The sequence below is a fragment of the Protopterus annectens genome, chromosome 1.part2 (genome assembly GCF_019279795.1).
Source record: "Protopterus annectens isolate FY-2018-M chromosome 1.part2, PAN1.0, whole genome shotgun sequence".
Classification (NCBI taxonomy): Eukaryota; Metazoa; Chordata; order Ceratodontiformes; family Protopteridae; genus Protopterus; species Protopterus annectens.
Genome location: NC_056727.1, coordinates 259,461,985 through 259,486,653, shown reverse-complemented (window position 1 = coordinate 259,486,653; position 24,669 = coordinate 259,461,985). Strand labels below are relative to the sequence as shown.

At 40.6% G+C, this 24,669-nt stretch overlaps 1 protein-coding gene across 1 annotated transcript in view; it reads left to right on the top strand.

The window, feature by feature from the left end:
- CNRIP1 (cannabinoid receptor interacting protein 1) overlaps positions 1 to 23,187 on the top strand; it is a 563,414-nt gene extending 540,227 nt beyond the window's left edge. Inside the window, exon 3 of the mRNA XM_044055978.1 lies at positions 19,978 to 23,187. Coding sequence (XP_043911913.1) covers positions 19,978 to 20,142 — 165 coding nt within the window. The 3' untranslated portion in view covers positions 20,143 to 23,187. The remainder of the gene's footprint in view (positions 1 to 19,977) is intronic.
- Positions 23,188 to 24,669: the final 1,482 nt, after the last annotated feature.

Below are 24,669 nucleotides of genomic sequence, written 5' to 3'. Positions count from 1 at the left end.
TTGCAGAATGACATAATTTCTTGTCATCTGACTCTAGCCCCGTAACCCCCCCCCCCCCACTGCTGAAAGCTAGCAGTATTTAGCATCCACCTGTGAAAATACATAGACAAGGGCTTTTCCTCAAATCTTTGCAGGTCCTGGAAGTCATAAAACAATAAAACACTTCCAAGACAATACAGAAAATGTCTCAGCACAGGGGTTGTGTCTGTTGCTGCACTGAAACTGAAAAATAACATATTTTTTATGACCTAGCCATAAAGTCATTTAATTTCAGCTATTTTTCTGAAGTTTTGCAAGTTAATCTCCTGTATTCCAGTTTCCCTTGTTAAAATATATACACTTAAACAGTTACGATAGTGTATGTACATTTCTGTTCTATTCCAGTAGGGTACACTGTGGATACATTTCAAACAGCACTTTGAAAATACCTCTTCAGCACACATCTGTACAAACCATCTTACTATGACTTACAGCTTTAATACATTTGTAACGCACACATCTTCTATGAATCATGTTGATATTCACAAATGACATATAATTATTTACAAAATTCCAGATAGCTGGGCTGGCAGCATCTCCTTTCTTGACAGACAGTGCACCAGTTGTTGTACCAATATCCTAATAGACTGTGGACCAGACATTGTACCGATATCCTGATAGACAGTGCACCAGATATTGTACCGATATCTTGATAGACAGTGCACCAGATGTACTGATATCCTGATAGACAGTGCACCAAATATTGTACTGATATTCTAATAGACATTGTACCAAGTGTTATACCAATATCCTGATAGACAGTGTACCAGATTTACTAGCTCTGCCAACCAGGTTGGTAATTTCCTACCAGAAAGATTTCATGGCGCTGAACAGTTTTAGACACAATAATTTAACTGTATTAATCATTCTTTTGCATTGATTCCTTGTAGTGCAGGATGTAATGCATTTAAAAAAAGAAGTTATGTACTCACCATAACGTTCCCTCTGAGTAGTTGTACTTCATTTGTTTTCAACCTGTGGGATACGGATCTGTATCGGATCCGAGCCAGCAACTTTGCTAGCATCAGCTCCAAGCTCCAAACTCCTCCCCTAACCCATAATACACCTCCACTGTCTTCCTTCCCCAGATTGAGTTTGCTGAACTTATACTGAGAACCCGACCTGAAATATATACTTGTGACCTATACTGCAACCCGTAGGCTGATAATGCACCAAGGTCCGGGGGAAGGAGGGAGGGACGATTGAAGACAAATGAAGTACAGCTACTCAGATGGAATGTTATGGTGAGTACCTAACTTCTTTATCTGAAGTAGTTTACTTCATTTGGTCTTCAACATGTGGGACAGAGTCCCCAGCTACTAAACTCCTGGGAGGCCCTCATGGAAGAATATTCCGGAGTACCGCAGAACCAAAGGATGCTCTCCTTCTTGAAGTCAAATCCAGTTTATAATAAGAAATAAATGTATGAGATGAGGACCAAGTAGCTGCAGAACAAATATCATCCAAAGACACTCTAGACCACAAGGCCACAGATATAGCCATGGACCTAGTGGAATGAGCTTTCACCTGACATGGAGGAGACATGCCTCTATCTTTATTGACCTGCAGGATGCATGAAGAAATCCATCTAGCTATAGTGACCTTGGAGACAGGTGTCCCCAAAAAGGGTTTATAGAAGGATACAAACAATTGATCAGATTTACCGACGTTTTTTGTCCTGTGTAAATAGCATCATAACTGTCTGTGAACATCCAACATATGGAGTTTGTATTCTATCTTGTTCATAAAATTAGGAAAAAACACAGGGAAATTGATAGTCTGATTGATATTGAATGGTGATGCCACCTTAGGAAGAAAGGATGGATTGGTTGGAAGGGAAACCTTATCTTTGTTAAAAATCATGTAAGGAATCTTGATGGACAAGTCCTGTAATTCTGAAACCCTTTTAGCAGAGGTAATAGCCACCAGAAAAGCTGTTTTCAAGATAAAAATTTTAGATCTGCAGTTGTGGCAGGCTCGAAAGGCAGAGTGACCAAAGCTTGAAGAACCATAGTAAAGTCCCATGGAGAAATAGGATCTTTGATCAGGGGTGGGGCATAACAAAAAGGTTCCTTTGTTAAAGGCTTTACACAGTCTGGAAAAGGCTAAAGAGGCAGAATTCTTGCCCACATGAAAATGAGAGTTGGCAGCCAATTGAACTTTGATGGTAGAAGAACTAGCTCTGTGTTGAAAAATATCAGCTAGAAAATCAAGAATGGTGGAAATAGGAGCGGTGAAAGGGTCTAAACTCCTTTGAGAGGCGCAAAAGGAAAAACATTTCCACTTGCTACGATAAACCTTCCTGGTCGAAGACTTATGAGCAGCCACCAAAATAGATCTAACCGAGGAGGATAGTCCAGGAGTCTTAGCAATCACGGGAACTGGAGCAGCCAAGCTGTGAGCTTCAGGCTGTCCAGATTCAGATGAGGCACCCCCAAAGGATGTGAAATAAAATCCTGAATGGGATCTAGGATCCAAGGCGGAGCCAGAAGGTGACACCAAAGGAAGGGAAACCATACTTGGTGAGGCCAGAACGGGGCAATGAGGATCCCTTTGCTCCCCAGTCGATGAGCTTTCTGTAGAAGCCTCAGAATGAGAGGTACTGGCGGATAAGCATACAGAAGACTGGAAGGCCAAGCATGAACTAGAGCATCTCTGGGGGACTCCCCCAGCAGGGAGTTCAGAGGGAAAAACTTGCTGCACTTCGCATTGGAAGGAGATGCAAAGAGATCGCAGCAAGGTTGACCCCACTCGCTGAAGATCTGTTCTGCTACTGACAGATTCAGAGACCACTCATAAAGCATCAGAATGGTCTGACTTAGCCTGTCCGCTAGGATATTGGACTGCAATGAGATATTGCATCGCGATGAGAAAGCGACCGGTGAAGATCACCTATTCCCACACTCTCATGGCCTTGCGACAAAGGGGCTAAGATCTGGTCCCTCCCTGTTTGTTGATATACCAGACCACTGACATGTTTGACTGAATTACAATTGTGCCCAGAGGAAGAAAGGCATGAAGGGCCTACAATGCTAGAAGGACTGCCCTCATCTCTAGAGCATTTATATGTAAGCTGGTCTCTATGGGGGACCACAAGCCTTGGACTGTTCTACCTGAACAATGCCCCCCCACCAGAGTTGGGAGGCATCCCTGGTCACTGTGGTTTGGGGCAGGAATGGAACAAAGGGTCGTATCTCCAAAATGTCCGGAGAGCTCATCCACCATATGAGGGACGACCAACAGACTCGACTGAGTTGAACTGGATATGTCAATGGCAGTTCCAACAGGGACCATTGTACAGCTAGAGTCCACTGTAAAATCCTCATGTGTAACCGAGCACATGGGAGAAGAGTTATGGTCACTGCCATTGAGCCTAGAGCCCTCAACAGTAATTCTGTCATTGAAAGATGAGAACAGTAGATCAGGAAGACATGCATCCTCTGGTTTTGAACTCTCTCCGAGGTCAGGAATATTTTTCCCTGAAAAGTATCTATCCTGGCACCAATGTAATATAACTTTACAGGCTCTAGGAGAGATTTGGATGTGTTGATTGTGATTGCAGGGCAAGTGTCAGGAAATAATCCCTAGTTTGGGAAAGTAGATGCCTGGTGGGAGCAGTGAGAAGCCAGTCATCCAGGTATGGATAGACCTGAATCCCCTGAAGCCTCAGGTGAGACGCTACAACTGCCATCACTTTGGTAAACACCCTAGGGGCTGTGGTGAGACCAAAGGGTAGTTCTCAAAATTGGTAATGATTGACTCCTAGCTGGAAGCAGAGGAACCTCCTGGAGCTTCTGTGCATTTTTATGTGATAGTAAGCATCCTGGAGGTCTAACAAGCACATCCAGTCGCTCTCTTGCAGGTACAGCATGATGGACTGTAATGTGACCATCCAGAACTTCTCTTTGGCAACTGACAGGCTCAGGGTAGAGCAGTCCAGAATGGGCCTTAAGTCCCCCATTTTCTTTGGCACCAAAAAGAACCTGGAGTAGAAGCCCGATCTGGACTGATCTGGAGGGACAGTTTTGATGGCTCGTTTTCCTAGCAGCTTGGAAATTTCCTGTGTTGCTGCCTCCCTCGGCATAGGTGGTACATCCAGGAGGTGTCTGGGAGATATGGGGGAACCCATGAAGGGGATAGTGTATCCTCTGGATATGATTTGAAGCACTCAGTGGTCCATTGTTATGGACTCCCATGCCACTGGGTGCAAAGACAATCATCCCGACTGCCTTCAGAGTAGAGTAGACAGGCAACCCCTCAGGGTTGCTGCCCGGGTCTGTCTGAGAAAGGTTCTCGAGACCCAAAGTTCTGCAGACCCACTATGTCTCCGGGCCGGCATCCATTCTGTCCCCCTCTGCCTCTGGGGGACGAAGAGCCCTGAGTGTCCTGGGAATACTGTGACTTCCGGAACCACATCTTCTTTTGCTCTCTCTGGTTCCAGGAAAAGGAACTTTAAGGGTTAGAGAAGTGAATCCAGATGGCAGACTGTGTCTTCCCATCCTTTCACTCAGGACTAATGTCTGCTTGATGGCCTTAACGAAGAGTGTAGAGCCGTCATAAGGGGCATTGGCAAACGACGCCTTGAAGGGTTCGGAAAATTGACATAACTCGAGCCAGGTGTTATGCCTCATGGACACACCGGACCCAACCGCCCTAGCTGCTCCTTCTGTTGTATAGGAGAGGAGTCGCATGGACATGTTAGATGCTGCTTTTAGAGTGGCCATCCTCACTGAGAACGAAGCCTTGTCCTCCTGCGACATACACTTGGGGGGAGACTCCTCCAGCTCCTTGACTAGGTCACGTTGGAGTCTAGTGACATTGGCCAAGTAATTCAGCACCCTAATCAAAAATGTAGCTGAAGCGTACACCTGCTTCCCTAGGTGGCCCATCTTTCATGACTCTTGGTCAGGAGGGTGGACCAAGGAACTCTCCTGGGCAAGTTCCTTCTTAGTGGCCTCTGCTACCACCATGGCATCCATGGAGGAGCCCTTATTCCAAGATGGCCTATCTATGGGGAAGCTAAGGATCATATCAGGTCGCTTTGGTATGGGTTTTATGGTGTCCGGTTCCTTCCATGACCACAAGGTGACCAAATTCAACAAAGGATCCATGGGAGGGGACACCCAGGAAGTAGATGGGCCTGTGCCGAAAGACTCCAGGAACACAGACTCATCAGAAGAGGGTTTGGGGGCAGACAAACCTCCCCGCTGGTGCAGGATTTCCATGATGTCTCCAAAGGAGACATCCTCGGGAGGTGACCTTGGGGAACCCTCTCCATCATCTAAGTCCGTGTCCTTGGTGAGGGACTCGGGGGAGTCAGAGTGCCTCCTCTTACATGTATGCTTGTGAGGCACATCACTGATGGGGCTCTCCGGGGGCACTTGTAAGCCATTTGTTCCTCGGGGAACTGTCTGGGGCTCTTCAAGCACTGGCTGTCCCTTTGGTAAGACAATGGGGACCATAGACATAGCCAAGGGGGTCTGAGAGGAGTCCAAAGGGGTGGTCAGAGGTCTTAATTCAACAGAGAGGACCCTTTCTACCACATTGAGTGCCAAATGAGAGCAAACCTTCTGAGAAACCAATAAGGAGGTTGGTCTCCCCGTGTCTGAAGTGAGAATCAGAGCCGGGCCCAAGGTGGATGGAGCTCCGAGGGAGAGAACCTGGCTGACAAAGTTGGAGCTAATGGAAAAGGTTCCACTCCCTCAGATCCAACACCCAAGCTCCGGCTCTGAGAGCGGCTCGGATCTGAGCTGGTTGGATCAGAAACACTCCAGGCAGCTGTTGGCGTCGAGGAAACAGGTACCATCGGCGCCAACCCCTTGACCAAAGCCAACCTCAGATCTGAATACGCCAAACCTGAAAGTCAGATTGGAGAAGGAGAAATGGGTTGAAAGAAGGAAGCGAACTCCCCCCTCCAAAGGAAGGGGGGCTGGCAAGACCCCCATCTGAATCTGTGTATGGATAAATCGCTTCATCATCTTATCCAGATCCATACTGGATAAGGAGCAGGTAGACCGTGACAAGGCCACAGACTCCAACCTGTCGGGTCGGGGCACCAAGACCTGAGAGGCTGGACGTGTCTCCTCTGGCTCCAGGGAGAACCTCGGAGATCGGAGCCAAGGGGAGTCACAGATCCGTGCTGACTTACTTGGAGAAGCGAGATCCGGGGACTTCTTCCTCTTTTCTCTCATCTTCGACTCTCTCTCCCTTTTTCTACCTCCCTTCTGCTCCGCTACCACAGGCTTTGGTACAGGAGGTTGAGTCCCTGCCTGGGAGTGAGGAGGAGCCAGAGGAAGAGAGGAGGGAGAGGCAGCTACATCAGCCGCTGTGACTGTAGCCAAAGACGAGGAAAGAGAGTCAGAAGGAGGAAGAAGACCTTTGAGGGCCAACTTGGCCTTCCTGTCCTTTAGGGTGTGAGGGTTGAAGCCTGCACAAATGCTACAATCCACACTAAGGTGGGCCACACCCAAGCACAAAACACACAGAGTGTGACCATCTGCTGGGAATAGCTTATGCCCACACTCTGTGCAATGCTTGAAAACAAGCTTTTCAGCCATGCTAAAGTTAGAAAGATAACCTTGAAAAAAGACAGGCAAATTTTCTCTAAAGGATCACACACACACACCCACTCACCACACTAGTCTATATAGAACAAACTACTCTAACTACCTAAAACTGCTAACACTTGACACCAAAGCAATGGGGAGGAGAAGGGGAGCCCACACTAACATTAACTGATAGAAAATTAGAAAATTCGCTACTCACAAAAAGGTTTTAAACCCACTGCTAGTTGGCGCTCAGAAGACACAATGTAGAAACAAATCGCGGCAAACGAGATCTGGGGAAGGAAGGCAGTGGAGGTGTATTGTGGGTAAGGGGAGGAGTTTGAAGCTCGGAGCTGATGCTAGCAAAGTTGCCGGCTCGGATCTGATACGGATCCGTATCCCACAAGTTGCAGACCAAATTAAGTAAACTACTTCAGATTAAATTTTAAACATCTTAAATGTCCCTTTCAGCTTATTTTATGTAGGAGATATTTTTAATAGCAGGAGTCAGCCAAGGGTATGGTCTTCCACTGAACTTTCTTCTCAATGCTAGGTAATGTTTGTGCATGAACTACAAAGCAGTGCTATAACGGAGGAGCAATTTCTTATGACTAGCTGTAGTATTAAGGAGGATTTCTCAATGCTGTTAATACTTGTGAGCAATTGACCCTTTTTCACTGAAAGGCAGATAGTAATAGCACAATAACCACCATAAAGCGGTACAGAATGATTGTTGAACAAAGCCTGTCTACATTAGTTGGATGGCACTCAGTCAGTAAGTGAATAGTAACTCAGATGGTTAATCCTTGCAGAGCTGCTGTTCAAGTGACAGATTGTCAGGCCAGCTGCCAAAGGATTGGTTAGAATTAGACATCTGTCGCAATTACATGAAAAAAAACAGTGCCTCTAAAGAGCATGAGCATACAAGGCATGACATGACTCCACATTTTCAAAAATATATACTGTAAGTTTCAAAAAGAACACATACATTTCTTGTTAAGAGTCATATAGCAGGCAGTGTTGACTGAGAGAAGCAAGAGTGTAATGTATTAGCAGCTCCTAGCCTTAATCCTGCATGTTAAAATGGCATTCATAAATATACTGTGTCATTATAGCATCAAATCAAATACATTTATTTGTCCATTAAGCGATATTCTCAAGCATCCAGTGTGTTAAGACAAAAGAAAATTGAGTACAGGACTGTCTAGTCAATCCCTGTCTGACAATGCTTAACCCAAAGTTTTCAAGGGCAACACATTAACACATTGTCAGCTAAATGTCAAAGTGAAACTACCCACTCACATTTCAGATGTTCATCAAACCTCTGAGGCGTGAACTGCTGGTATACTTGTACAGGAGAGATTACCAGCTATTATGTCACTGCAGGTTGAAGATAACCTGTTCTGAAAAACACTCTTTAACACTGAGAAGTAACATTTCCTGTGGCAGTGACTGAGTCCATCATTTACATTATTATTCAAAGAGTTTGCATGCACAAGCTAGGTTTCCATAAGTTATCAATAAATCATAGTAAATTAAAAATTAATAAAAAATACAAATTTCTTACAAAAAAAATAGATACAGCAATTAATTTACATTTGTAAAGAAAAAATGACTAGAGAATAAAAAAACATTTCACAGCGATCCTATATAGAACAGGACCAAAATGAGTCTGAAAGCTTAGCAACATGGGCGCAACCTTTAAAAAACGGTCAGCAATTAAGGAGTTAAATTAGATACACCAAAACTGATGATGGCTAATGAGTAAGCTTAATGTGCCATTGCTCGCTTTTCAATTGTCAAGTCTAGCCATGCTTTTCAAAAGCAGTCAGAAGACTTATTTGCCGATACGCATTTGCTAATAAGGGATTAGCTGAAAGTGTTACAAATACTAACCAGCCACAGGAGTCACTACTGATGTATTGAAACCCCTAGGAAATAAAGATTATATTATTTTTTAAGCAAATCAGTGGAAATAAGTTTTAAGTGGGGGAAGATGCCATTCCAGAGTCCAAGGATCATTCCTTCCATTGATCATTATCTACGTGTAATGTATATGATTTTTTGTGTTTGGCCATGCATTTTCTCATTTTACTCCAGTTTCCTCCCACTTCCCACAAACATACATCCTGAAGTGGCTATACTTAATTGTCCATATTGCATCCATTGCTGTTTGTTGTGAGGTCACAGCTGCTAAGTATCTATAGTGAACCCAATTCACTTAGCCTTTTGCAGATAAACAAATAATGCAGCAGACAAACTCAAAGATGCTCATTCAGGATGTGTTTTTAAGAGTTAACATAAGGTTCTGCAGCATAAAAGCATGGAATACAGCACCACAGCTTGCTGAAAAACAGATAATTATAATAATCAGAGAATTTTATGTTTGTCATTAGCTACAAAAGAGGAGGGACTTGCAGTGCATAGTTATTTTGAACATTTTCTGCAGCTATTTTCTTAATGGGGCATGTAGTTTACTTTTTTCCTGCGTAAATAATAACCACAGCTACACTGCATTAGAAAAACTGTCATCCATTTGGCAATACCATATTGTTTGGCATCTTATCTTTCAGTGAGTCCATTCTCCTGTGTGACATATTTAGCTAATTACTATACACTTGACTTTTGCTTGTATACATCTAAAAAACACAATATAGTCATTATTCCATCTTTCTTGCTATTCTCTGATCTTTTCATAATAATAAACTCATTGTCTACTAATCACAAAGTTATATTTATTTCCTTGTGATATTATTTTTTATTTGTATGTCATCATAAATTTATTTTTGTCATTTTAATTCATTTATTGCCACATTAAGTGATTATATTGACCAGCATACTGAACGTATCTTACCACAGAATGTTTAATTTTGATGGGTAGCTCTATTTTCTTATAGCAGCCTGGATGGATGCTTTCCTTATTCTGTTCTTATCCAGTTAAATGAGAAGTGGTTGCCTAAGCAACAACATATTGGCTGAAGATCATTTGATCATAACTGATTAACAGAATATTGCTTCAACAACAACAAAAAAAAAATGTTTTAATTGCTTTCTTCTTGTTCCAGGGCTTAATGTCTTCTAACCTACCAGACTTTGTGGAAATGGTGTGGTTATATCCATTTCAGTAAGTAACAATCTTGGCATAAGGCCACTGAAAATAAACCATAAAGAAGAGGTAAAACGATCCCTTGTAACTATCATTTATTTATTTATTTATTTTATTACATTTGTTAACCGGGTAATGTCTGACTGGACCAGTGCCCGTTTTCAGCAGAGGCCCGGGGAGAAAAGGTCCGGAGCAGTAGCAATACTTGTAATTGTAATTAAAAATTAAAAATAATCAAAAACAAAATATCAAAAATCAGATGACAGTGTGAAGAAAAATACATACAGAGACGAATTTAGTTAGTACTTGTTAACACAGTCCCTCTGTGGCCCCAAAAGAACATGAAGACTATGAATTAGTAAAACTAACAATCACTAGTAGTACAGTCACTGTTGGATGATTCCAACTGCCAGACAACTAATTGGAGCAATAACACTTCCAATAAATATCCCAACACTTCCCTGATTTCATTAATAATAACTGCCTGTTATAATTGATGAAAAATCCTGCTAGGTGAAAAACAACGTTGAATATAATTTTAACCAGCATAGCACTAGTATACTTAACCACTAAGACCATCTCCTCTCTTGTTAACTCAGACCATGATATGTTAATATTGCCCATCAAAACAGAAAGTAATCCTGTTTGAATACTTCCACATTTAGTTAGGGATTTCTCAAGCAGTGACCTCCTCAAAAATAATTACGTCATTTCCAATGCTAATCAGAGTCGCCTTAATTTAAGGTACTAATTTGTTAACAAGGTTAGTGAATTGGTCATCGTGGACAGTATCAAAGTAGTCAGTCAGCCTGCATGTTTTGGGGAAGGGAGATGAAACTGGAATATCTGAAGAAAGTCCACCAGATACTGGAAGGAAATGCTAACTCTACAAAGGTAGTAACCTGAGGGGTCAGGCTTGAACCCTTATCCCTGGAGTTGTGAAGCAAAGATCTTAACCACTGAACTACCATATACTGGAACAGCTTGCAGAGGAGTGATAGGAGTGAGCAGCTGATGATGGTGTACTCATGTCTTAGGAGGGTATTGACATAGTCTCACCTGGTGGAAGGTGAAGTGCTGCAACTACTGCAACTTGGGACTCAAGGAGCATGAGCCCATGATGGACTCTACACATATTACAACTGGACATCAGTGGTATGCAGAAGCACTACTCATACTGGTTTCAGTACTTTAGGCATTGCATTGCACTTTCTGCCCAGCAGAGCATGGGGCATGGTATTATGAGCACATGCTCACACACACACACACACACACACACACACACACACACACACATGTCTCCAACTGCTGCCCCATTTCCCATTTTTCTACAACAGTGGGAGTCAGGAACAGTAAATGTATGGGATAGGATCTTGGTGGTCATAGAAGGACTGATTAAAAATGCTTTGCTAAGCACAAACTTTAATAGGATATGACAGACATTTACTAATGTCTTTTCGCTGTGGTAACACCACAGGTTATAAATATGATGAAATCAGCAGAAAAAAAGTGTAGCACAAATGAGATTAAAACTTCTGATAAATAATGTTATAGGTGTATAGGTTCATAGGTGTGTACTAAGCTAACAGCCCCAGAGCCTATATAAGCCTAGCTCAAGAAGATTCCCTGGCATCAAGCCACCCAAAGTTAGTTCCCAGTGCCCCTGTCAAGCAAGGCCACTGAAGTGATCCCTGGGGTGAACTTCCTATTGCCCATCCACTCATTAAGATTTCTCTTAAAGAGGGCCAGTGAAGTGCTCTGCATGACGTGAATGGGAAGTTTGTTCCAGAGTATGGGAAGTCTCTGGGTTAGGAATCTGTCCCTCCAACATGTTCTGTTTATTGTGGTAATGAGGTTTAGGTCCCTGGAGCGTGTGGCACGGAGGGATTGGGATTTCTTTAGGTGCAGCATATCTAGCAGCTCTGGGTCAGACATGGCATTGTAGGTCAAGCAGAGATTGCCTCTAAGTAGGCGATAAGAGGCAGAGTATAGCTGGAGTTTTTTGAGTCTGTCCATATAGGGCATGTGTCTAAGGCCTAAGATCCTTTTAGTGAGGTATTTGTCTGGCCTTTCCAGTTGTTGTGAGTGTCTAGTGAGGTGCATACCAAATGGGGCGTTGTATTCTATAATAGGTCTAATGAGGGACATGTAGAGAGAGATTATGACCTCAATTTTTCTGGCCTTTCCAGTTGTTGTAAGTGTCTAGTGAGGTACATACCAAATGTGGCTTTGTACTCTATAATAGGTCTAATGAGGGATGGGCAGAGAGGGATTTTGACCCCTTTCTTCCTGGATGAAAAACCTTTTGTAATGAGATGTGCCACATAGAAGGACTTTCTGACTGCAGTGGCAATGTGGTTATCAAAGGAGAGGTTGCTGTCAACCTGTGTCTCCAGGTCACTTATCACACCTTCAGTGTTTAGTGGACTACCACCTATGTAGTAGTTCATGGGCACCAAATTTTTCCCAAAAGGAATGACAATGCATTTCTTGGCATTGAGCTTAAGGCCATGGTTCTGGCACCAGTCATTGGTGTCAGCGAGGCCTTTTTGTAGAATGTCTACATCAGTTGGAAAATTAATAAAGGCTCCCAGTTTGCAATCATCTGCGAACTTGGTCAGCCAGAGTCCCTTTGTGTTGGCTTGAACTTCAGAGAAGTAGATGCCAAACAGGGGAGGACCTAGGACCGATCCCTGTGGGACACCACTTGTAACTGGTCAGTAGTCAGAATTGGAGTCTGCTACTTTCACAGTGTGAGTTCTATCAGTGAGCCAGTTGGCAACCCATCTTATGACATAGGGGTTTATGCCTAGTTTAGTGAGTCTATCTATGATTCCTGAGTGAATGATGGTGTCAAAGGACTCAGAAAGATCTACGTAGGCTGTGTGGACTATCTTGCCCTCATCCACAGCTCTGGTGACAGACTTGAATAGTCTATCAGATTGAGCAGGCATGATCTACCTTTCAAAAATCCAAACTGTATTGGGTCCAGAGTTTGGAGATTCCCTATGTCCTTATTTATAAGGTCCATGATAATGAGCTCCATAGCCTTACATATCAGACTCGTCAGACTAATGGGGCAGTAGTTCCCAGAGTCTGTAGTCGCTCCCCCTTTGTGGAGTGGGATGACCATAGCAGTGCACCATTCGGTAGGAACAAAGCCTGAAATGAGGCTGTGATTGTACAGGGTACTCAGGTGTGGTGCCAGTTCACTTTGTAATTCATGTAGAACACAGCCAGGGATATTATCAGGTCCCATGGAAGCTGTATTCTTGGCTTTGGACAGTGCGTTTCTACCTGAGTAGCTGTGATAATAGGGACTTGGCATTCCTCAGGTATTCTGGTAAGCCCTTTAGGGAGTGAAAGTTCGTGCTCAACCTGTTGGCCAATATGTTGGCAATATCAGTTGGTTCTGTATATGTATTGTCATTGTGCTGTAACTCAGAGCATATCTGAGTATTGCCATGTAGATTCTTGACATAACTATAGAATGCCTTGTGGTTGTCTTTAGAATATGCAGCAATTTTGTTTTCGTAGCTAGCTTTAGAGGATTTGATGATGGATCTCAGTTTTTTGCTGAGGCTAACAAGGGAGTTTTTCCAGTCTTGGGAATTCACCCTTTTCTGCAACAGTTTTTTTCCTTCTGTTGTGGAGATTATTTATGGTGAGGGACCACCAGATTGGCTTCCTTTTTTTGGAAGAGAGTGTCTTGGTTCTCTTTGGTATGGCCCATTCCATGCACTTGTGTATGTGTTCATACAGTGCATTGGTGTATGATTCAGCAGTCATGCACCTATTTTCCATTTGCATGGGTGTCATGAAGTTAGCCACTTCTGCTTTTAGAAGCCCAAAATTGGCTTTGGAGAAGTTTTTTATGGTGGTTTCCTTTAGTGGGGGTGAGGGTGAGATGTGGATATCCATGGTGATTAGCTTGTGGTCAGATCTGACCAGGGAGGAATTGACTACTGGTGTAGAGCAATGGTCGCCCATGTTAGTAATGACCAGGTCAAGGATGTTTCTACCCCTTGTGGGGGTAAAAATAAGTTGTTCCAGGGCATTGGAATTAATGAATTCCAGAAAAGGTTGCTTATAGGCAGGGGTGGCCCGTGCTATCGGACTGCCGATCTGCAGCCCCCTCAACCTGAAAGTACAGATAAAATAAAAAATAAAACGAAAAAAAAAAATTTTAATTTCGCGCATGCGCACTGCTGCTGAGACAGTCTAGTGCATGGAGCATGCGCTCAGCAGTCCTGATTGAGAATCATGGACAGGAGCGCTCCCACAAGTCTATGCAGTTTTAAACTGCATAGACTGCCTGGGAACTCGCTGGGGAAACGCGTCGGGGTCGGACTGCAACGTCGGCAGTGTAAGGATCTGGATTGGAGTAGAGTTCGCGACGGGCAGGGTTGGATTTGCGAGGGATTTACTTACTGGATGTATGGTGGCTGCAGTCTCGTCGGGATTTACGTACTGGATGTATGGTGGTTTTGCGGACAGGGATTTACTACAGGACCAGGTAAGTGGAGTGTGTGTGTGGTTTTGCAGTTACTACAGGAGTGTGTGTGTGTGTGTGTGTGAAAATGCCTCAGGTGGGATGTACTGGTGATTAGACTCATGGTGGTGTGGTAGGGAATACCTCAGGCTTGAACCCTGTACCTTGTATGCAGGTGTTAAAGACCTGAATTCCCTACCCACCACCATTTGTAAAAAAATTGCAGATTTTTGCCTCATATTTGATCTGATCTATTCCTCATAATATCTGTGTTTTTTAAATATTGCAATGCTTGAAATGTGATGGTGCAGTGGTAGCATTGATGCCTCACAGCTATAGGTTCTTGGGTTTGGTTCTTGGCTGGGGTGCCTTCTTTGTGGGTGGGGGTCTGTATCTTCTCCCTGTGTTTGTGTGGGTTTGCTCTTGTGTCCTCCCATGTTACAAAGACATGTCTGCATTATTTCTTCCTGGGCCTCTGCTGAGAATTGTTTTTTTTTGTTCCAAGCCAGACTGTCCTGATTAACAAATGTTAAATAAAATTGACAGGCATTTGAATTTCAGACTTCAGGTTTCTGAATGTTTAATTCCTTGCATATTGGATGGTGCAGTGGTAGTATTGTTGCCTCACAGCTATAGGTTTTCTGGTTTGATTCTTGGCTGGGGTGCCTTCTGTGTGGAGTCTGCGTCTCCTCCCTGTGTTTGTGTGGATTTGCTCTGGTGCCCTGTCATTTTACAAAGATGTGTCTGCAGTATTAATCCCTGGGTCTCTGCTGAAAATTGTTTTTGTTCAGTCAGCAGTAAAATTGACAGGCATTTGAATTTCAGACTTCATGTTCTTCAGAATACATAGTAACACAACCTTCTTTTTCTAGCAATTTTCTAAGTTTATAAGATGAATATTTTAAATTTGTCCCTATTTTTGGGACTGTATTCCCCCATTATTGGCTTCGTCCAGGTTTTTGTGCTAAGGTTGACCGCTCTGGCAAGAACTGAATTCACTGAATATGTTTGAGGGCTGTATTCCCTCATTACTGGGTTTGTCCAGGTGTTTTGTACTAAGAGGTTGACAGCTATGGTGAGAACTGAATTCACTAAATGATAGCCATTTAAGTTTCAGTCTTCCTCTCTTTTACAAAGCAGCTGATGTGGCATAGTGGTATGTTACTCTGACTGTTTTGCTCAGGGACCTTGGCAGTAAAATGTATGGTGGTAACACAACATTTTATTCTAGCAACTTTCCAAGATTATACAAGCAATGTTTAATGTGTCCCTGGTTTTTGGGCTTTTGGCCCCCACATACATTTTGGCTTTTTCCAGTTTTCTTGTGCTGCGAAGTTGAGATGCAGTTGAGTATTGAGTAGATTTTACAAGGAGCTGAGAGCTGCAGGGAACAGAAGTTTAGTGTTTTGCCTTGCTAATACTATAGCACAACAGGTTGTGTACTTGCTTTTGATGCAGAAGGCTGTGGGTTCTACTCCCACAAGGGGTGGATGCTGCCGTACTGAGAATGTTCTCCTTGGTGAAGATACTAACTATGAGTCTGTTATCAGTTTGCCATCCATTTCCTCTTGCAATATTATTACTAGCTTATCATTTTTTAATGTAATATAGGCAATTTATTCCTGAGGGGCAACAGACACTTTATTTTTCGATGAAACCATGAAATATAAAGGTGATTGCTAGCAGCAACCTCTTCATTAGTTGCATATTTCTTTAATGTGGAATTATTTAGATGACTTTTACTTCAGAGATTGTGCATATTTACTGATAATGGACTGTAGAATTGTGCATATTTACTGATAAAGGTGGACTGTAGAATTGTGCATATTTACTGATAATGGTGGACTGTAGAATTGTGCATATTTACTAATAATGGTGGACTGTAGAATTGTGTATATTTACTAATAATGGTGGACTGTGGAAGTCTGAGTAGACTTTTTTATGATAAATGTTCTCGACTGGGCAGTTTTGCCATTATGGGTGCATACGTTTTGTTTCATTTCTTACTGGAAAAATGTTCAAAACAAATTTAAAACACCCTCTAACAACTGTACTGTATTGTACAAGGAATATAATTTGAGTACAATGAGGAAGGTGTATCAAAGAGCACATGTATGTTTCATATGCAAGGGGCCTATGATTTGAAAACAGCCCAAAATTAATCTTTATCTGCCACTGGCAAAATGTATTTTCTTTGAATGTGGGTTTCAATGCTGTTTCAATGAATGTGAGTTTCAAGGGCAGAGAAGTTTTAATGCTAAGTTTTCATTGTGAGACTGCATTGCTTTGTTTAGCAGATGACTTAGTGTTTGTGCTGTAAAATACAAAATAAAACTTTCAAATGAAGTCCAACTCTTCATAGAAGTAAAGCAGTATGCACATTAGTGTTTATGGTAAATGGAGTGAAATAGCCAAGTAATGGTTCATTCAGGAATGGCTGCAGAGGCTCCATTCAACCGTGATTTTGTCAGGGGGAAGGGCAGCAAACTCAGACAGGCCCAGCTGAACTATACCTCCCAACTGTCCAGATTTTCAAAGAATGAATAGATTTTTGCTTCTTATTTTTGGTTTGTTCTTCATAAAATTTGTAGTTTTCTGGCAAATCATTTAGGAATTAAGTCACTAAATAATGATACACTGAGTTTCAGACTTCATAACCTTCAGAAAAATGCACGTTAAAGTAAGAGCTGTTCTATCAACTGTCTCAATTTATACAAGAGCATTTTTTAGTACTGTTATATGTGCCCCCAATATATTTGGCCTTGTTCAGATTTACTGCATTAACAGGTTGAGAGGTGCATGCAAATAAATTGCTTTATAGAATTAGGCATAGCCAACCTCTCAACTGTCCCCGATTTTTGGCGCAAAATGTTGCTCTTCCCCCTAATAATCCCTCCGCAAAATAGCAATTTTGGAAGAAAACATGGAGGGTTTACAATTAAGAAATAACTGTAATAATCAAAGTTATAGATTACTTGAAATGCATGTAGATTATTTTATTTTGTCAGCTGCTCAAGGTAGCAGTACTAATATTAAAGTGTCCCTTCTTTGGCAGGTTCCCAGCTGTATTGTGTGTCTATTTTATATTTTTGCATCACATTTTTGGTCCATTTTTCATAAAATTGTGTGTTTTGGAAAATTAGTGACAAATCACTAAAGACTGAAGTTAGAAAATGACAGACATTTGAGTTTCAGATTTTATACCCTTCAGAAAATTCATACTAATGCAAGACCTATTCTATTATCTTTCTAAGTTTATTAGAGCAGTATTTAAAAATTGTCCTTATTTTTGGGCCTTTGTCCCACTTCTGTGTATGGCTTTGTCTAGATTTCTTGCTCTTGGGGTTGAGAGGTATGACAAATGTATCAGGGCCATCACAGTCAGCCAGAGACATTTCAAATTGTGACATACTTGTTGCACCCCACTCCCCCATGTAGTGACTCTGGATGTGTCCAAGCAAGGCAAGGAGTAGTTGTGTCTACCTCGGATGGGGAGGACACACTGCATAAGTACTACAGTGGTTTTTCATCTGTCCTTGATTTTGCAGAATGGTCTGGTTTCTGTCATATTTTTGTACTGTTGATTTATGCTTATTACTCAGATTTATGCTTATTACTCAAAGTGCCTGTTGCTCTGTGTTTAAGTAGCAATGCTTTAATGACCATAAGGTAAGCTTGTCTGAGATCGTAAGATGCAAGTAAGCTTTAATAAGCATACTGTTAAAGAATTGCCAACATTGAAAGCCTTTCTGTTGTTGCCATGCAGAGAATAATTGACTAGATAATGTATAAGCCTTGGGTATTAAAGGACAGGATTCCATTATTTTAAAAGCTCATTACACTTGTTGGAGACTTCCAGTCATCTCTACAGACTTTACCCGTAAACTAAACAGAATGCCAATCATGTGTGGTCCATAACCTGTACAGTAATCCTTTAAGCAATGTATCTTGAGCTTGTTTCTTGTTTGCTTTTCATTTTTTACTTTGATCATGTTTTCCCCATGAAACAAGTTGTCAGGCAGCAGGTCATTTTTGGATAAGAAACATTTTTACAAGTGGGGCATCACAGAGATTTCTACTTTCAGCATGTTACTTGGTACTTTAATAAAGCTGAATATATTATAATTAGAACTACAATGCAAGGAGAAGTGGTTTGAGTTGAGTGCTTCTGGTTTTTCTTATACTTGATTTTGACTGGCATTCCAGTAATGTATTTAAAAAGTAATTTATTTTTTCATGCCTCACAACCTTTTGTTTCCATCTAGATATTAAGTAAGCTGTCATGCAGCCAATGCATTGAAATATTTTTATTCTTCTACACTTATTTTTGTCTTGATTGGACTTTCATAATGATGGTTTGCCACCCAGGGCAGGGTATTTAATTAAAGTTAGTTTTTGTGGATTTGTGCATAGCTCCTCCCCTTTCTGGTTGACCACACCCCTTCCCCTTGACCCCACCCATTCAGCTGTCTCCTGCAGCCCCCCTGTGATTTGAAGTCACCAGCCGCCACTGCTTATAGGTGAAATGAAGGGGCATGTAAAATCATGATGGAACAAGAAATATAAGCCCTTATTAGGAATAGGGCTAGATGTAAAGGTAGCAAGCCCCAATGAAAAGAACTTTGAGAGGGGATGTGTTGTTGAGTGTAACTTAAAATCCCATGAAGTTAAATCCATTGTGCAGAAGAACTGGAATATTTTAAATACTAATACAGAATTATTTCAACTTTTGGGGCCTGAACCGTGTTTTATTTTCAAAACCAGTCAAAATTTAAAAGACGGCTTTGAGAGTAATGGAATTGACCCTGGTAAAAAGAGATTGCAAGGGGTAGGAACAAAGAAATGTGGATCCTGTGGTCAATGTAGTTACATTTTAGAGACAAGCCCCATTATTCTAGAAAATTTAGAGAGATTTAAGGTTTATTTTTTAAAAATGGGATTGGACATGTACGGTGGTCTTTTTAGCTAAATATTTTACCTGCCCAGCTTTTTACATGGGCAAAACTGAAAGACCACTTAAGAAGAGAATTTATGAACATGTCTGTCAAATTAACATAAAGAATGACAATAATGTACTTTTTAAACATTCCAGAGGGTGCTGTAATTTTAAGAAGTTTTGTTTTGCAATCCTGGATCAAGTAATGATTAACCCCAGAGGTGGTGATGTAAGTGGTAGGCTTGATGAGAGGGAAGTATGGTGGCAATTAAAACTGGAAGCCTGATATCCACTGGGAATAAATGACCACATTTCCCTACAGCCTATTTTAAATAGAAGGGCAAATAAATATTAATTAAAAAAAACTAACTTTAAATAGATTTTTAAAAATTAATATATAAAAAAGTGCTTGTACCAATACAGTGCTTTTTGTCTATTAACCCTGGAGAAGGGGTGATACGGATTTATTCAAAGTCAAATGGTTTATATTCATTTTCCCATTGTGTATTTATAAGCAGTTTTGTGCTAATGTAGTGGTTCTTTAAGAAATGGATTAATGTTAATTATATTAATTATTGGTTTTCACAAGATATAAAAGGATGATTTGTATTTCATTAAGTGATTCTGATGAAGTCCTATTTTAAGAGGGCAAAAGCGCTTAATGTGTAAAGTAGTGTACATGGTTTTATTGGAATAAATTTTTTTCTGCTGGTTTCTGTGCCCGTAATTCGTGAGTTTTCCATTTTTGTAGTGTTTTCACTGTGTTCGGAGTGGTTTTTCAAAATTTTAAATATGCATTAAAAAAAGCATGCATGATTCAGGCTGCCTGGGATTCATGTTAATATATTTCTCATTGCAGTTTACAGACATTGGCACATTCGAGACAGTATGGCAAGTGAAGTTCTACAACTATCATAAGCGTGACCATTGTCAGTGGGGCAACAGCTTTAACAACATTGAGTATGAGTGCAAACCGAATGAGACACGCACTTTGATGTGGATTAACAAGGAAATGTTTTACTGAGGGCACAATGATACAGCAGCACTGATGGACAATTTCCAGCACTGCTGGACAGTTTACAAGACATATCCAACCCACTGCAGTGCTGAGCCTCATTACACATCTGTATCCACCAGAAATAAACCTATCACATATATATACACTTGGTTGTCCATGTGTTACATTTAATTGTAAATTGATGTTCAGTTGTATTTCTCATGTGTTAATTTGTGTAGAAAATGTCATCATAAGCAGGGTTCTCCTGACAGGAATTCAGCATATCTGTGGCTCCAATATACAGTAATATGGTCCAGATACAAATGTATTAATGAACTGTAATATCAAGTCACATTTAAATGGATTACATGTGATCCTGTGTGCAGGTCAGGATTCCAAATGATGAGGTTATCAAATAAATAAAATGGCAGTCAAGTGTAACACAATTTGCAAAATAATTCACAGAATTACAAAAATTAATTTTAATTTGTTATCTTATTTTAATGTGAGAAGTTTATTGTTTACTGTGGTTTATAACTGTGGCATCTGTGCTTGGTAAAGTATACTGATGATAGTTTCTAATGGAGTTTGAAACATTTTTACACTCGTTATAGTGACTTTGCAGTTTGTCAAAAACCCTGCAGTGGTTCCATAACAATGTAAGTGGCTACTTGTACAGATATCAACTTCGGTGTAACCTAGTGAGATTTTTGAAAACTAGAGAAAAGGTAAACTAAGGATAAATTCCACTGAAAAGGTGACTGTACAGTATAAAAGTCAGTGAATGGGCACTATTTAAAAGCAAAAGTGTTTCCATCTCAAGTTCAGCAGGTTGATTTTTAAATTTCCTGAATCTCTTTCCCTGGGTTTATTGTGCTGACATGAAAACTTCACAGTAAAATTGCAGCACAGCATTCCTTCTATTATTAGGAATTGCATTCTGATGGTAGATAGGAAAGACTACTGAAACAGTCTTTGTAGAAATGTGATTTTGTTTTAATTTTCTGAGCCTCTTGATTTAGTAGGATAAGTTTTGTTCATTGCAGAACAATAAACTGGTTCTCAAGAATGATGGTCTCTGTAAGTGGATTCCAAACCTTCTTGCAGCTTATCTCAGTTAGAATTTACAAAATCATACCTGTGGATTTTATTTGGAATCACTTGGGTTTGCCTCCCAGCAGACTAACAGTCACTAACATACCCTGAAGGACTCTTGCTTTCATGGTATTTTATTCTATAAAAACATATCCATATATTACATTCTGTTTGCCTACCTCTAATAAAAAGAGCAAAAAACATCAAAATGATGTTTACAGTAGTTAGGACTGTAATGTGTACAATACTATTTCACTAAGTAGGAAATGTTTTGTTAAAATATTACTTGCTATCTTGATGTGTGTCATACTTTTCTAGATAGTTTCTTTTCAAAAGATAAAAAAATGCTGAAGTACTCAAAGTAGTTTTATTTGGAGAACAGTCTGACATTGTCATGTACTAAATAGTTAATATAGCCAAGGATTTCAATGTCCAGTGGGCAGGAATATCTATATATCAGATTCCCTGAAATGCTCAATCATACACTGTTTTCTAAAAGGGAAATGTTTCTGTAAAAAATTATTTTATTTGTATTACTTTTTTGGGTCACTTGGTCTTACTGATTATTGTCACAGTCACAAACCCTGAGCTACTTGATGTAGCACCCCACTTTGACCGGAGGAGATGCTGTCCTTATCTGGGGCAAATTTATTATCAAAAGCAGCTTATTCCCAGGTTATCTACTGGGTGGAGAGAGAGTTGATAGCTATTTGTAAGGCAAGATGTTTTTTCTATGCACACAATGACTCCATTCCTAATGAGTTTGGCTGCAAAAATGTAGAGCACACAGTGGTAGTCTTTATGTGAGTCATGTCTGCATGTTTCCCCTGCATGCTTCTTTTGCCAGTCACTGAAACTTGCAGCCCTCGGACTCTATGCAGTATAGCTGCATGTTCCCTGACTTCCATCATTAGACATTGCTGTGGTCATTCACGTGATTTTTTGGGTGAATGAGTGAGCTGGCATTGATATTTTACCCCTATGACTCCAAGTGCTAGTTATTCAGACCCTTGTTGCAGTGCCATAATCAGGATTCCATTCCTGTCAGCAGCACAGCCATTTTTTGTGAACATTCCAGATGATTAACATGCCTCTTCAAAAAGCCTTTAGCATTGCATTTATTTCTTCAATATTTTGAGGTACTGTCAGATGAGAACTATAGACACAAAACTGGGTATTTCGTTTATTCTGCTTTTTCGTTAACTAGCTTGCTAAAACATCAGTGCTTCATCACTGTCTGGAATCTGGTGATGGCACAAAGCATTATATACTCCCAGTTGTCATTCTGAGCTAAAGGCGCTGAATACCACAGCATATGACAGATTAGAGAGTGACAGCTGAGGTCCAGGTGCCTTACAGTAAATTAGGTTCATATGGGGATATCACAAAAACTAACACAGACCCTAATTAATTGTAATATAAGACATTGCCTGTACAGTTACTGAGCCATTTCATAAGAGCTCCAAACTAAACTATAATGCGTTGAAGACTTGTGGCTTTCCTGAGGTGACCCTCCTGGTCTGGTATGTATAGCAGTCCTCATTCCAGGGATGAAACAATTGCATGAGCTTCACCCACCCTAGTTGGCTATTGTCACAAGTCTGTTTCCAAACCTGAATTGCTGGTGCCATAAGGAAGTATGCAACATTTATCAAAGCTTTGATATCTGGCCACATTAATTATTTGCCTTAATAACAGCTCTGGAAGGTTACCTTCTAGCTTCCAATCATTACATCTTGAGCCTTTTAACAAATTCAAATGACAAGCTTACAGCACAAACAACAGTTAATATCTTCGAAAGCTTTACTGTTACTCTAGACATATACAAACAAATTGTTCAGCACAAACTCATCTTTACAACAGTATTCTTCAAGAAATTGAGTTTTAAACTGATTTTTAAGTAACAATAAGCAAGTTATAAATTTATGTGATGTTATGTGAACAAGTTATAGCATATCAATAAATGGTCAAGCTACATGCATCCTCTCAGTAGCATTTCTGTTCATTTAGTTATGAGATTTGTTATCAGGTGAAACAATTCTGTCTCTGTTGTGTGGTTATTGAGGTGTTTAGAAAAACATGAACATGTTATCTGTTTTCATAATTATGTGTTTGACCATTAATATTTATCTGCTTCAAGAAGACTCAAGTATTACGGTCATTTGTCCTGTTCATTATGTAAGCTTTATACTGAATTTCCACCTTCTCATACATCAGTGTTTTACAGGTAATTTCATTTATGGGTACACTCCTGAAATGAAAGCTGCAAGTGATGTGAAAATAAAACAAAGATTATGACATGTTTTTTAATGTTTTAATTTTACTGTTGACTTAGTTTTTTCTTATGACCACAAAAAGATGTTAACTTGGGTATTGGCGATGTTTTGCATATGTCAGCCAAGCATTCTGGACAATCAAAGCCACAATACGTCTTTAGAGGAAAAGTTACTGCTTGCATTTTAATTTTACTAATACCCCAGGATTTAATAAAATCCATGTAGGCACCATGTAGAGCCTATTCAGAATCTATCCATGTACATGGCCACGGTTCCCCCTCAGCAGTGCACCTTGCATATTAATGATGGTGTGCTGCTGAAGAAGAGCATAGCAACAGGGATAATGAATCCATGTAGGGAGAAATGTAGAGGCTACCCATGGTTGTGGATGCCTGGTCAGATGTTATGTACAGGCTGAGGCTCCCTGTAATGCTCCCCGCTACTGTTGAAATCCTGTGGATTGTTTCAAATGTGTAATATTTTATTTTTCTGAATTTGATTTTTCCTCCTTGTATGCTTGTGCACCACGGCTTGGAGTGCAGCAATGCCAAGCTGTGCTCACATATAGACAGCTGACACCTGCTACACATCTAAAAATAGAAACCAGATGTAATTAATTATCATAATTACATATTCTTTTTTTTTTAATTGCCATTTTTGCGATGCACAGAGCAGCAGAACAGCAGAGCCGAGAGGTGTTTATATATACATAGCCGACATCTGCCAGACATCTAAAAATAGAAACTGGGTGTAATTAATTTATTTCTGGGTCTGTTTAAGCATGTTTGCACAGTGTGGTGCAGTGCTCAGCAATGCTAACAGGTATATGTGAAGGTATACTAGTTTTCATAATCTCCAAGTAGCTAAATGGATAGAATTACAGCCTAATGCTTTGTAAGTTCAGGGTTCAAGTCCATAGTAATTATAAGGTGTCTGTAATTTAATTTAGTATATATGTTTAATTTTAAAAACAAATTTGTGAAATATGGACCTGCTGCACTGTGCTGAGCACTGCTTAAACTTGCTAACAGCTACTAATCTTTGTACAGTGCTAACCTTCACTAAAACCTCGATTGTGCGAGTTTTCACACTGCTTAGCTGGTTTGTGTGCAGCTAAGTGATGCAGTGCTTTCTTGAATATTGCTCAATGACATGTAAGGGTGAAAAACAGCCTATAGTAGGC